Source organism: Zootoca vivipara, chromosome 1 (assembly GCF_963506605.1).
Source record: "Zootoca vivipara chromosome 1, rZooViv1.1, whole genome shotgun sequence".
NCBI lineage: Eukaryota > Metazoa > Chordata > Lepidosauria > Squamata > Lacertidae > Zootoca > Zootoca vivipara.
This window is the reverse complement of record NC_083276.1, coordinates 59,462,681-59,478,225: the sequence shown is the minus strand read 5'-3', so window position 1 is coordinate 59,478,225 and position 15,545 is coordinate 59,462,681. Positions and strand designations below refer to the sequence as shown.

Here is a 15,545-nt window from a genome sequence, read left to right as displayed (position 1 = left end):
TTAATGAAGCTTGTGGCTTCTGTCATGCAACATAAAGGTTAATGGCTACATTTCTGTTTTTTCCATTTCTTGAATACTGTACATTCTAAATTCTGATCTGCATATATACAAGTGTTACAAAAAGTCACCTTTAGGTTTCCTATTAGTGTTTAAACTAATTAGTGAAGAATCATTTTTTCTTAATTAAGTTTTCCATGTTTTTATTCATTTCCTTGTTACAGGTAAACCTGGCATGCACTAGCTCTGCTTCAATACATTTTATCATTTATCCCCTCTTTGTGAAGTCAGAGGTGGAAATAATGCAGCACTGTATGTAGCAGAGCCCATTTCCCATAGTTCCCGGAATAACCAATTGCCAATTCTAAATGGAACTAAATCTCGTGACAGTAGACATTTCATAAAATTGACATACCTTTTGCAAAAAGAAAAACCAACCTCAAAGAAGTTTACAATTACCAGTAAAATAGTTAAAAACAACTATTTAGAACATTTTTAAAAATAATTAAAACTGACTGTAAACTAAAAAAGAAACCCTGATTCCCTACACTGCCTTAAGGGTAAAGGTAAAGGACCCCTGACAGTTAAGTCCAGTCGCAGATGACTCTGAGGTTGCGGCGCTCATCTCACTTTACAGGCCGAGGGAGCGGGCGTTTTGTCCACAGACAGTTTTTCTGGGTCATGTGGCCAGCATGACTAAGCCGCTTCTGGCGCAACGGAACACCGAAACCAGAGGAGCGCACGGAAACATTGTTTACCTTCCTGCTGGAGCAGTACCTATTTATCTACTTGCACTTTTGGGCGTGCTTTTGGCAGGAGTTGGGACCGAACAACGGGAGCTCACCCCGTCACGGGGATTCAAACCGCCGACCTTCTGATCGGCAAGCCCAAGAGGCTCAGTGGTTAAAACCACAGCGCCAGCCACATCCCTTATTGGCAGCCATTTTTAAAGTTCCTGAATGAGAACTTGTAGCCCTCTAGATGTTGTTGGACTACAACTCCCATCATCTCTGAGCACTGCCTATGCTAGTTAGTTGAAGCCCAGCAAACATCTGGAGGGCTACAGGTTCCCCATCCCTGATTGGGGAACCTGTAGTATTGTTTATAAACTATTACATATCTTTTTTTGATTTCACAAGTGTTCTGAAAGTTAAGTTATACCAATGCAGAATTTGCCATCTTTTTATGAAAAGATGGCAAATTCTGGACTTACACTGACAATGGAGACAACTCCCACTGTTGGCCCCAAGTGTTAATAGCGACAAAATCCACAGTTGCGCACTATGGTCCTAATAAATATACTTTGGAGCTTTTCCTTATGGGACAAAATGAACCGCTCTTAGGGACAGTCATTCAAGCACTAAAAAGACAAAGCAGTAGGAAGTCCGGAAACCCTAAAAGGCAGTAGAGGCCAATAAATATTAATTTAATATAATTATGTACACAGTTTCCTGGAGGTGTGAAATCAATCAAACATTTGGAGGAGAAATATTAACTCATCAATGAAAACACTATAGCGTTGACGTTAAACAGACATCACAGTACTGTATAGCTCTAGTCAAATTAAAGTCCCTTTTATAGTATAATAAACACTGGAGTAGCCATATTGTGTGTGTGTGTGTGTGTGTGTGTGTGTGTGTGTGATCTTAGGAACCACCACCCAAACTATGGTGATGATATTTTAAGAGGCAACCAAATGTGTATCAAAGGGGGGGGGAGAGAATTCAAAATATATAGTAGATAGTGCAGTTGAAATATGGCATATTTATTTTGCTGCAACTACACTGGAAAGATGGTACTTCAATGTGTGTACTCATGACAAAATAAAAAAATTGTCCCATGACATGCTTCTCACAAGTGTTCTACAATACAGAAATTCTCTAGGTAGAAAAAATGTCATGTGTGAGTCACCTCAGTTAAGCTGCATATGAAAGTTTGAAGGTAATTATGTGTACCAGATCTCTACAAATCCATGGATGCCCCAGGGAATTGAAGTTAGAAGGAAAATGAATCAGAAATGCTCCCAAGAGTTCAGTACACTGAAAACAAAAGAAAGGACCACAAACTAACATACGCATAATTCTGCCCTCTTCACCAGCATAAGTAGCTATGCAAACCCAGAGATCTAAGAGTAAAGGCAGGGCGAAAGTGAGCTGGCACTGCATTAGCCATTCTAGGCATTTTTAACAATTAAGCATCAGGAATAGAAGTGTTATTAAGGTAAATAACAGGCAATTTTCTGTATCAAAAGTCTCTGCACTGCCCTTTAAACAAAAAAAATAGCTTCATGATCTAGTCCACCAATCCTTCACCATCTTGCCTAGAGGACTGAACTCTGAGTTTTAAATAGCATTTCCTTTTGCTGCCATTCATAGCAGCTCATTTAGACCAGAAGAGAAACACATAAAAAACCTTCAATCAGCTAAAATTAATTTTGTTGCTGTCTTATAAAGCCCACCCACAATACAGATTGCAGCGATAACAATTAGCTAAGTGACATAAAATATCAACTTAACACATAGGCTGCATTCCTCTTGCTTTGTTGGATTCAGATTTCAGAAGCCGCCTGCTTATTTGTCAATTAAGTTTGTTTAATTTTGTGCTCTGGTTATTTGTAAATTCTTTAGGATTGTTTTTCATCTCTCTATCTAGCCATTTGTAAAACCTGGAAACAATTTGCAGCAATCACAGATTTGCAGCTCATGGGTGAGGTGGGAAAAATACACACCAGAAAATGGTCTTGGATGAGCACAGATCACAAGCGAATTGATCATAAAGCAGGTAAGCAAGGTTGGCATGGGATGGTGACATCACCTAGGCAAGACTGTGTTTTGATTCTACAAGTCTATGATATGGTGCACCTTTCTTTCGCAGAAGCAAAATAGCCTTGCTTGCTCCAAAACAAAGTCTTGCTCAAACTTTAACAGCCCCAAGTGGACTATGAGCTGCAGAATCACATGATCACAAAGCAGCACTCTGGACGACTGCTTTTAGCCTCCATTGCAGATCATCAGAGAATCACAAGCCTAGGCCACAGCCATTTCCATAATGTCTGCCAGGGCTCAACGCAGTGAAACACAACTCTTACAACTTTCATCAGCATGTGCCATCCACTAGACATAATGCAACAACTTCAAGTCCCCTAGCTTTCTGCTGTGTTGGCAGTCCTAAAAAAACCCAATAAATCCAAAACTGACAGATATCAAGGTGCTCTTTCAGTAGATTCGAAAATATAGTGACACCTGTCTTGTTGAAAGTCAATTAAATTTCCCATCCCAATGTCGATACCCAGCTACCAAAGAAATCAAGATTAACAAGGTCATTTTGCACACTTTCCTCCATAGCAGTGCACTTTTCCATCAGGTTATTTTGTAAAGGAAGACAAAAAGAAAGAAAAGCAACTCAAATATGCTACAAAATCCATAGGCAATCAAAATAGAACCACAATAATAATGACTCAAGTTCAGCAAAAAGTGGCACTTTAAAGCAACAATCTTTTGGAATGTCAAGGTCTAATATCTGGCTCAGTAATCATGTATCAAATCAGCTCACCTGCAAAGCTAAAGGCTAGTAGTGTGGTCTGAATTATGATGCGGCATCTTTTTTATGTCCTGCTGCAAAAACTGCTTTTGCAGTCAATGCTGACCTGACCTATAGGTTCAAGTTAATCACAAAACTTCACTCTATCTGAACCCACCTCCAATAAAAACAAAAGAACCCTGAAGTCCGCCCACCATTCAATATTCTCAAATTTTGGCTACTATCTATTTATGCACTGGTGCTAAAGGTGATAAGACAACCTTAAAAAAGAAGACAAGTCTCTCATACTTTTAACAGTTCTAAAACATAATGAAATATGACCAGTGCATTTTGTCATGCAGGGGTGGCAAAATGCCCTCTTACTTTCTGATATTCCCTTTTCTACTGTTGTTGTGTGCCAGACCAGATGGGCCAGTAGGTGTTGCTTCCTGGTTTCAACGTTTATTGTAGCTTTAAATCTTTATATATTTATCTGTATAATGAGGGCCTTGTCATATAGCCAACTTATAATGAGGACGCCACTGTCTTTTAATATAATCAGGACTACGTATCTAGATAAGGGCTTGTCCCTCACTTCGTTATTTAATTAGAATTTGGCCAACTGCTAGATACCTGCCTAGTTTGACAAGTTACCATGCCCAAGACATGAACTGTACTTAGCTCAGCCACAAGGACTGCCTACGTCATGAACTCTCTGTGGACCTTGATCCATGCCAACAGGAGAAATAAGGCCCACATGTGCACCCACTCCCGTGCCCCATTAGAGGAGCACACCTGTTGATCTTGGCAGCACTTACAGCCTAGAAGAGTATAAGAAGGCCGCTCTTGGTGCAGACCGATGGGATCTGGACCTGATTAGGAAACCATCTCGTCAGGTTGCCTGCTTGCTGCTTAAGAGATCCTCAGCAGCTGTGGGAAGTGTTGAGACTTATCAGGAAGCTGCTTCAGCCAGCTGTTAATTGGAAGCCGAAGGGGCGAACTACTGAGCTTCATTCTGTAAATTCTAATTACTTTGCTCATTTTAGCTGTTATTCTGCTGATTACATGTTACTTAGAGTTAAGTCTTGCTCATTTACTGTTAAGTCTTTGCTTATTGTAAGTCTTTATATTGTACAGCTTTATATTTCATATCAATGATTAGACTTTGTTATCAACTAATAAACAGAAGTCTTTCTTGCATCCAATAGCTTGTCTGCCCTTCCATTTGCTAACATCCAAAGAACTTTCCTGCTTTCTTGATGGTTTCCACAGTCGGGTAACCACTAGGAAGTGCTACCCAAGATAGGGGAGGCAAAACACTATGAAACTGATACCATGTCCTTCTTTGATTCTGGTGGCACTAACTTCTGTTTCTCTTCACCTCTGCATGGCAGACCTGTGCTGCCTGAAGGGAACAGTGTTGTTCTGACATATGTTGTGATGGGGGTAACAAGGTCCTTTACCATTCCTCTTTCATAACATTTTATTTGTACAGAATGAACCTGCACGTGTCAGAGTCACTCCTGGGCACCCTAATTTGCATCATGTGCATATTATATCTGTAATTTGAATATTAGAAACATGCAAATCAAGCACATTCACTTTAACATTTTCTCCTTGAAAATGCTATACAGTAGTTGTTTCTGCCCAAGCAATCAGTACATGGTATACAGATATAGATATAATATAGATATAGGTATGAGAAGAAATGGGCCTGACTGTTGGGCTTTGGATATGGCTTACTGTATCAAATCTGGAGTTTTTCTTGACCCGTTAGACTGTGAAACTACTCACTAGCATACACCCTTGGGGCTTTGTATGCCAGCAGGACTTGACACCACATACGTCGGGGTTCAGGACAATTGTGTGTTATTGATTATTTTATGTCTTATATTGAATTTTATTTTATTACAATTTGAATAGCCAGGAATTCAACTTGTTAAATGTTCTTCAAAAACATATCTCAAGCCACCCGAAAAGAAGCTTGTGGACCATTGTATAGGGAATATAACAATCCCCCATCTGTACTGAAGCCATGGATGGGGCTCCCCAATGCTAGGAAACAAATACAGTACAAAATTCACTGACTTCAGTGGGTGTGTCTGTATTATGCCTTTAAAACTGGTTCAGCAGTCATTCCTTCAGCTCTTGGGAACTCCAGTTCTGTTTAGGGGGAGCTAGTGATCAACAGAGGATTCTGATGCACTACAAATGCAAGATACCTGACAAATTAACATAATAGAAATTGCATTCTCATATTCTGTGAGGAATTTTCGCAAAGCCTATTGTTATTTTTATGGAATACAATGAAACCTATTTGTTTTTATGTAAGCTTTCCTAGATCCCAGCAGGCATTTCTAAAGAAGCCACATATGGCTGGAGAAAGGCAAATATTAGATTATGATATCTGTGAATTTTATTACTTTTAATAAAAAGCTCATTGCTTAACTTGCTAGTAACTCCCAGCTGTTGTGGTTTTACAAGATAACATAAACATATTATTTTAAAATAATAGAATCCGTAACACTGGAAACCAAATCAATCAAATTGCCCTAGATAAGTTATTTGTCCCTTTGAGCTAGAGCTAGACTATCAATGAAAATGTGTGACATAAAATATACGGAGCAATGGATGAGAAGAGGTAAACAAAGCAGCTGACAAAGAAATGTGGGGGGGGGGGTGAAAATATGGATAATTTATTCCTAACTAATAGTGGCATAATTCTAGAGATGTGCTCTACAGGACCCTCTGGGTAGGATTCAACTACGTTTTACTCAGAGTAAGCCAACTGAAATTAGTGAACATTACTAAGTTAGGTCCATGAATGTTTTAAACCCTGCTTTTCTATGAAAATGAATGAACAGAGCCAAAAACCATTTGAAGTTAAGCATGGTAAGTATAGCTGAACAGGTCATGCTATTTATTTATGCAAACTCTGAATAATAAGAGTGTCACACAAACTGTACATACACTTTACCTTCTGTCTCTTACTTTCACACCCATCTGCCAGGAAAGTTGTATCTAGTTAGCTACCAAGCCATTGCTTTCAAAAAACCTGAGGTAAGTTTTAATCTTCAGGTAAGAGCTCTTACATACAATCCTTGCTTGTATAAAGAAAACCAAGAATAAAATTCAATTTTATCATATGAGCTGTCACTCACAGGTTGTGTTTATTGGACATCACAATAAACCATGGAAACGAATCTGAGCCTCCCTCGGTGTTATACAGTATCTGAACCTTATATTGTGGTTAATCTTAACCATGTTTCGTTGAAACAAGATGCTTTGTAAACCACATGGCTCATTTGAAACAAACCATAGTTAAACACAGCTTGTCAGGTTTGGCTGACACGACCTGCAGCTAATCAAAAATAGAAGTGCTTCTGAACTCCTCCACCAGAGGAGAAGAAGTTTGGAGGGGAGTATGTAAGTCTGGGAGAAAGCTGGGTTCATTCCCATCGTACATTAGGGTTTACTGTAACATCCAAACACAGCCACTGCTTAAAGTGGTATAGCCCATAATAGTTGTACCATGTCTTCTGTTGTACAATAACTGGACCCAAACCCCATGATTTCAATCAATTTATTATCAAATGTGCACTTAGAATAATTGCCTGATGTAACATGACCTCATTTATTTAATTAATGGAAACAGCCAGGCACAGTGAACAAAGTTACACTCCCATCATGATAAAAATAGTTCACAGCAAGAGCTGCTGCTCAGACTGCAGAATCCACATTTCCAGCACCTTTGGTCTATTTGATGTTATGCTTCCTTTGCAAGCTTCAGGCATAAACCAACAGAAAAAAAGCTGCATCATTTGATAATTTCCAATTTCCCATTGGTAAATGACTCCTGCTAACAAAATAACTGTTAAAACCATAGTATTCTTTTCTTCCTTTTCTAAGATATTAAGGTGACCTTTTGAAATGCATATAATATTTATGTGATAGAAGGATGCAATTAAGCAGGCCACAAGTCACTTAAGGTATACTGAATTTAGCGAAGACCTAATTGTTGGCTCTTAAGAACTACAGAGCCTATTTTAAAATGAAATAAAACATGGTGAAGCAGGAAATAGAGAACTATTCAATCTTTATAAATTTAACATCCATGCTGAAGTAAACCACAAGACATGCATGATAAACTAAGGAAGAGGAAGAAGACACAAGGGTTGTAACTTCTGGCTAAGGTTTCAAGAACTTGAGAGAAGGAAAACAATGGCTGAAAAAAAATCACTTGAGTCAGTAATTGAACTTAAGCAAACTCCTCAGACCAGAACTACTCTAATAAGAACAAGCAAGTAGCACAAGACTCCCAAAACAACAAGAAGATTAAATCAAAAGGAATAAATGAAAAGGAACTGTGGCATTTGAAAGAAAGGGACTGGGTTAGACTTCAGTAAAAGAAAAACCTTGTGTAACATTTTAAAGAATATTCTTACTCCACAGAGACAGAATATGCAAAAGAGCATAAAGCATGCAAGCTTTGAATACCCCTCTCCTAAAGCACTGGGGCTGGAAAGCCCTAATAAAACAAATCTCTCTGATTCCAAACTTGGCCTACCAGACACAACACAGCTAACCCTCCCTCCTCTCCCCAATCCAGCATTTGGTGTCTCTCACCCCAACCCTGGCATGTTCTGCCTACAGTTAACTTAGAAAGATTAGTTTCGCCTTTAGCAGTCAAGTTGTCTGCAGCTTTTATATACGGTATATATATCTAAATAGTCAAAGCAACACAAGGCACTCTGGTTTGGGGCACCTCATACAGAAAATGCTTCTCCTTGGACAAGCCCAGAATCTCTCTGAAGCACCCTGCTTTGGATCGAGATTCAGCTGAATCCGCTGCACACCACTAACAGAGCTGTCATAACTTTTTCTGTCATCTTACTTCAGTGTAAGTAGTCTGAGGCTATTTTATGTGTGGAAATAACTGGTCTCTTTTATCTGTTTTTAATATTGTATTTTAAATTGCTGTAAATTGCCCTGGGTAAATTGGCATCTTGCGGGGGGGGGGGGGTAAGAAATCTAATAAACAATAACACTAATATTGCTACTAATGCCGATGATGATGATGATGATGAAAATTATAGTATAATTTTATTGTATACTGGTGTTTTTGTATCTGTGAAATGCTTGGCAATTTTGAAATGTTAAGTAGTATATAAATGATAATAAATAACAGCTGCTCAGATGTTACTAGCCTGGAGATGGAAAGAAGTCCCTACCAGAGAGGAATGGCAAACTAAGTTATTAGAGTATGCTGAAATGGCAAAACTGACCAGGAAGCTCAGGAACCAAGAAGACCGAAACTTTAATAAAGAATGGGGAAAATTTAGAATTTACTTGGGAGACCACTGTAAGCAGATGAAAACATTAGCAGGATTGCAACAACACTTGTAATGTACCAAATCTTATAGACAAAATGGAGAGATATAAAATATGGATTACTGAATAATATGAAGTTGAAAAGGTTGACAATAAGACCCATGGAGGAGAAGGTGGAAAGTCCAGAGATTTGGAGAAATCTTTAAATATGGATATGTATTTTGTTACTGTTATAATTCTATACCTGTAAAATCAAATAAAAAACATTTCTAAATAAATAAAGGGATGCATTCAATTACAGGAATACCCACAGTTCATAGAAATTCACCAAAATATTGCTCAATAATAATAATAATAATAATAATAATAATAATAATTTTATTATTTATCCCCTGCCCATCTGGCTTGGTTTCCCCAGCCACTCTGGGTGGCTTACATATATGCAGCATATGGTTCCATATGTTCTGTGTACTGTATTTGGGAAATGTGTTCAGTTAGCACCCAGGCAATGCTGTTCAAAGTCTTGGGAACATCACCTGCCTCTTAAGGAACGTGACTCTCTCCCTCTTTCTTTCTCAATCTCTATGTTAAACCTATGGCACTGGCTAAATTAATAAATTTGATCTACTTCTCTTTTGACTCTGCCTGTACCTATTTTGTACTTTACAGGACTTCTGATGTTCTGTTGTCATTGCTATTATTATGTTATTATTATGTTTTTATTCATTAACAACCCAGTGGCTTTACTTTAGGGGAAGTACCTAGAGTTAAATGTGTTTGGGTTTTTTTGAAAAGTGGCTAATAAATTGGAGAACAAACAAAATAAATAAAAATGACAGACTACCAGACAAGCAGTTCTTTTCTCTCTTTGCATGCTTCTCTTTTTGGCAGGGAGTGTCATGCTGAGATAACAGCAGCTCAAATGTGCTTGTGAGAAGTCATTCTAAGGCAGGGATGGGGAATCTCTTCATCCCAGCAGGACAGAACTTTATCTCCCCAACCCTGGTGGGCTACATTTGACACCCACAAATCACCTGGCATCACTGTGACACCAGGTGATTGACAGGTAGGGGAGATAAAGATCTGCTGCATGTCAGGAATTCAAAGCGCTGAGCTGGGCTTGCAGGTAGCCCTGCTTGGTGCTTTGAAGTACCACTGAGGCTGGGTATAATTCCAAGCCTAATCTCTGCAGGGATTGGGGAACTCACTGGATTGGCGTAGCTCCAATCCAGTGGGTTTGGAGTTACTGCCTATCAGCTGATAGGCAGCAGCTCAAAACCTGCTGTCGCAAGGAAAGGAAAAATACTCCTTTTTTAAAACTGAGCATATATATATATATATATATATATATATATATATATATATATATTTACAAAGAAGCCTGCAAACCCCCTTGGGAAGTGCTATGCAAGGACACTCCCAAACTCTGTGCTTTGTACCAACTGATTGGTATTTAGGAATCACTGTAGCCCCATTCAGCTCAGTCCCAGCTTTTCCTGCCCCTCATCTGATGTCATCTACGGCATCAGGTGAAGGGCAGGTAGGTGTGGCTTGCCCCAAATGACCTTGTGGGCTAAATAAGGCCTGGAGGTTCCCCACACCACTGTTCAACGGCATAGCATTCCTGCCTCTTTGTATAACAAAAATGAAGAATCTAAAGTCAATTAAAACAATATACTTAATTTCCTCACTGGCTTGGTGCCTTAATACAATATCAGCATAAAACATTAAGTGGACAATGTATTTTTATTGGTTTTCAGCAATGATTTACATAAGCCACGGGTTTCCCCTTACCTGTGCTCCAACTCTCGGATGGACAGAATGACTCCTGAAGTCGACACCTGCTGCTGTAGGGTGGCCAGAAATGTGAACTCACTTTTATTCCGGAAGAGCTGAATTAACTTCTCACTAGAATGGGGTGCTGCATGGATTTCTCTGTCTACAGCTAAAAAGAAGAAGTTGGGGGAGAGGAAGAAGCATACTGTAAAAATGTTTACATCTGTAGAAGTAAGAAAATGCTTTTCATTTTTGTCCCCTGTAGATATACTCTTCACTCTGGGGGGCTTGTGCCCTATGTGTGCTACTGCAGCAATCATGTGTAAAAACAGAAAACATCATCTTTATCAGTGTGCCCCATTTGTCACACTGACAAGTTCACAATCAGACATGCACTGATTTTCTGACAAAGTTTCTGACAGGGGATGCTGAGCAATTCAGGTCTGCTGTGAGAAGATTACATTGCTGATTCATGAGGTGTGCCAAAACAAGATAATAAGCTACTAAATTCAAAGGGTCTGGCTGGTCCCCGAGTCACTTGCTAAGCTCAAATTTCAATTTCACTACTGTCTCAGTTACTCTCTTTCCATAATACATCTAGAGAATCTGTCCTTGTACCATATGCAGGCAGAAATGCATTATTGGTGGCAATACTCTATCGACGTACTTTTGACTCCCAAATGTATTTATTTTAATGCACTGGTACACATAATATACTTACAGGAACAAGCATCATTTCTGGAACATCACTGTTTAAACAAGCAATATGTAGATGTTCGTGCAATATTTATTAGACCACAATCTGATGTTTAGAGATGCATACCATTCCCTATCCAAGCAGGAATAAGGCAACACTACAGCATTCAACTTAAAGCCACATTTCCTTCATATCTTGTTGGTTAGGGATAGGAAAGGAGTAATGAAATCAACAAATGGCATCTATATTAAAGAGAAGGAATCACCCACCCCCCAACCTACATTTCTATTTTGCTGCCTTTCAAAGCAACAACTCTGTCACATATTTTGAGGACTAGTGTCCATTTATTCCATTACTTGTTTTTAAAGCCACATGACATGACAGAACAATCCAGATTTTAAGTGTATTATTATTATTATTATTATTATTATTATTATTAGGTTGCCCAGCCACCTAATATTTCTATTAGGGTTCTAATAAGGGTTCTTCCTTGAACAAGCAATGACAGCAGGTGCCTGCAAAAAGTGGGTGTGTTATAAGTCCATTCTTCCCTAGACAAAACCTAGTGGGTCAAAAGGCAGAGGCCACCAACAATTCTTTATAGCTATTGCATGTGCTAACAATTCTTCTGTCACCAAACAATACCAACCCCCCCACAAGATCTCAATCATGCCAGTGTTTGAAAAAAGCAAAGGTCCTGACTGCGTCTCCTCAACCTGGTCCTTGGACCCTTGTCAGCATAAAAAAGTCCACGAGAAGAGTGTCCTTGCAGAGTATTTTCTGCTTTTATTCTTAAAAGTCTTTATCTGCAAAACAACCAACCCACACATCAACACTACCAGCTTTCTCTAACCAACCAACCAACCAACCATCCCACACCCAACACTAACATTGACCACTCTATATATACAGGTACAATTAGGTGAAAGGTTGCAGGAGTCATTGTAGGCCGCTGACTCATGCTGACTTAGTTCTTTTAGCATCAATGAAACAGTGGCCAATTTTTAGCCATGACAGAGGACTGTGCCAAGTGCCAGTGTATAGAAATGCCGTATACCTTCCTGCCGCACTAGTACCTATTTATCTCCCTGCCCTGGTATGCTTTCGAACTGCTAGGTTAGCAGATGCTGGGGCAGAGCAATGAGAGCTCACCCCATTTCGCAAATTTGAACTGCTGACCTTCTGATCGGCAAGCCCAAGAGGCTCAGTGGTTTAGACCAGTGCCACCTGTGTACCAGAGCCTTTACCTCTATGGTCCTAAAGACAAACTAGGGGTAGCCTATGTGCTGTCCTCCAGATGTTGTGGACTATAATTCCTGGCCATTAGACATGAAGGGCACTATGTTGGCTATTTCTGCATATCAGAAATGTCACATGCTCCTAAATTCAACAGAAAACTTTGAACTACAACTGCTAACAGCAGTTTAAGGGCCAAACTAGATGTGCTATTAAATGGAGGGTTTCCTTTCAATGCAAGCAATAGCTCCCAAATAACTTGTTTTCTTAAGACCACAGAAGGGAAGAGAAAGGCTAAACACCCTCCCCAACACTTGCTACAATCCTGATGATTATCACCAAACTCCAGCAGCTGCTATTTTTTTATTTTTTAAAAAAACACTTTTAGGTACAAGATGCCCTAAGCAAGGCCATTTAAAATACTGAGCTCATCCTAAGAAGCAGAAATGCTACATGGAGTGTTGTACAGTGGCTACCCCCTTGGCCCCCAGATGTCACCAAATGTCATGCAAAGGGTTATATCTGGTACAGTGCTGGCTGGGGCTGACAGAAGCTGTGGTCCAATACATCTGGAAGGCACCAAGTTGGCCAAGTCTGCTTTAAATACACTGCTCAGAGATTTCTAAAACAGTAAGTGATTAATAAAAGCTTTGAAATAAAGAAAGGAGCCTTCAAGGAGCTAGGAAAAAAATAGGTGCCACCAAAAGTGCTTCATTCTTGAAATTCTGCACCTTCAGTTATCCATAATTTAGTTAGTCTCCAAGTCTCATTTCTCATGGGAAAACGAAATACATTATGCCATAGCAGCCAAAATTCACATATATATCAATGATTCTACTTCCATCACAAAATTATACTAAGTAATGGAAGAACAGGGAGAATCCTCATCTCCCTATTCCTTTCCTTGTAAATGATTGATGTATGTCCCTTAGCCATCAGATTTGATTATCCGCATTTTGAAGCATACCGTGTTTCCCCTATTTTAAGACGTAGTCATTATATAAGCCATAGCAGGATTTTAAGCGTTTAGGAAATAAAAGCCATACCCTGAAAATAAGCCATATCTTAAAACCTTGTACAAGCCTACGTGCGCTGAAGTGGCCTCTAGTGCATAGAAGCGGACGCCACAATAATAGCACGCGGAGTGCAATGGGGGTCGACGCCCACAAAAGGATTGCAACCAGCCTAAATCCCGCGCAGCGCAAGCCCGCGCGGGCTTCCGCGCAAATAATCCCCAGCGTGTGCAATGGAGCAAGTGCGTCGAGGACTGCAACTTTGCAGCGCCATCCCAACTAGGTCGAATTCTGTGGGTCTTGTAGCCACGCCACCCCCACCCCCAGGTAAATGGGGCCGGGATTCAAGGGGCCACGAGGAAGTCCCTCGGACGCGAACAGGCAAAGCGAAAGAAGCGCGGCTTTCCTTACTAGCGCTCGGTCATCCTCCAGCTTCCCACATAAGATCAGTGCGCCTGCTGCGATCCCACGACGGCGACGGCATTCCCATATTCTTCCGGCTTAAGGAAACCTTGGAGGACGGCGAGGCGGCTCGCTCATGGCGCTCCCGAGCGGCCTCTCGGCGGGAATGGAAGCAGCCAAGCGCCTCGGTCGCTCTCGGCGGCGTTGCGCAACTCTCCGCCTCCTTCCTTTGTGTAGGTCCGGGAGAGGGGCAGGAGAGACACCCCCGGCGGGAGCTGCCTCTTTCCACGTCGGGGACTGGCTGCAAAGGAGGCTCCCCAAGCGGCTGGGTCTGGGCCGCAGGCGGCGGCGGCGCTGAGCGCACGGACACGGCCCACGAGGCGCGAGGAAACGGCCCGCCTCCCTGGCGAGCCTCTCCGGGCGCTGCAGCATCTCCGCGCCCACGGCTGCTCTGCGCGGCGGGAAGAGGGAGCAAGAGGACGCTGGCGAAGGCTCGCCGCGAACTGCTGCCCTCTCCCGGGTGCCGCGGGCGTAGCCGATTTGGCAAAGGGCCCCCGGGACCACCGGGGAAGATCAAAGGCAGCTTAATTAAAAGCAGCGTCCTGAGAATCAAGGCGCCTCTGCGGAGTGAGCCTTAAGGTACAAGACATCCCCTGAAAATAAGACACCGTGTGTTTTTTTGAGTAAAAAAAAGAATAAGACGGTGTCTTAAAAAGGGGGAAACACGGTAGCATGAATGTTATGAATGACATAAAATTACCTAATTCTTTCTAAACCCTAGTCTTGGGAGATGTCAATGCTTACATCAAAAAAATGTCAATTAGTATTCAAATATATCCTTAAAAACACAAGAACTACTTATTGAAAATCTTTCCCCACCATCAACCATGTTTTAGCTTTTGCACAACACATACAGAGGTACATTTGTTTCAATTTCAATTATGCAATACAGTGGTACCTCGGTTTATGAACACAATTGGTTCCGGAAGTCTGTTCATAAACTGAAGCATTCATACACTGAAGCGAACTTTCCCATTGAAAGTAATGGAAAGTGGATTAATCCGTTCCAGACGGGTCCGCAGAGTACTTAAACTGAAGCGTTCATAAACTGAAGCATGGGTGTAATTGGTTCCGGAAGTCTGTTCATAAACTGAAGCGTTCATAAACTGAAGCAAGCTTTCCCATTGAAAGTAATGGAAAATGAATTAATCCGTTCCAGATGGGTACGCAGCGTTCATAAACCAAAAATTCATAAACCGAGGTGTTCATAAACCGAGGTTCCACTGTATCCATATATAACTCACAGAGAGGTGGGGAGGAAGTCATGCAGATAAGAGCTGAAGGGTGGAGAAATGGCAACAAGATAGCAGGCAGCCTGCTTGGGGTGGTAGGCAGATAAACCGTGGCAGCTAGCCTGTTTATGACACCATGGCAGCTAGCCCATACCATACCACATACTAGCATTGTTCCAAATATAATTCTTTCATCAGAAACTTGTTTCCACTAGTGGGGGGGGGGATCTTTCAAAGTGTGCAACCAGCAGCTCAACAACCTGAACAAAGTGTAAATGGAGG

At 40.9% G+C, this 15,545-nt stretch overlaps 1 protein-coding gene across 3 annotated transcripts in view; it reads right to left on the bottom strand.

Annotated features, from left to right (window-relative positions):
* The window catches only part of NELL1 (neural EGFL like 1), a 368,190-nt gene that overhangs the window by 296,373 nt on the left and 56,272 nt on the right, over positions 1-15,545 (bottom strand). For all 3 annotated transcript variants that reach the window (XM_035117428.2, XM_035117446.2, XM_060275202.1), the window contains exon 3: positions 10,642-10,792. In XM_035117428.2, the coding sequence (XP_034973319.2) occupies positions 10,642-10,792 (151 nt within the window). The remainder of the gene's footprint in view (positions 1-10,641; positions 10,793-15,545) is intronic.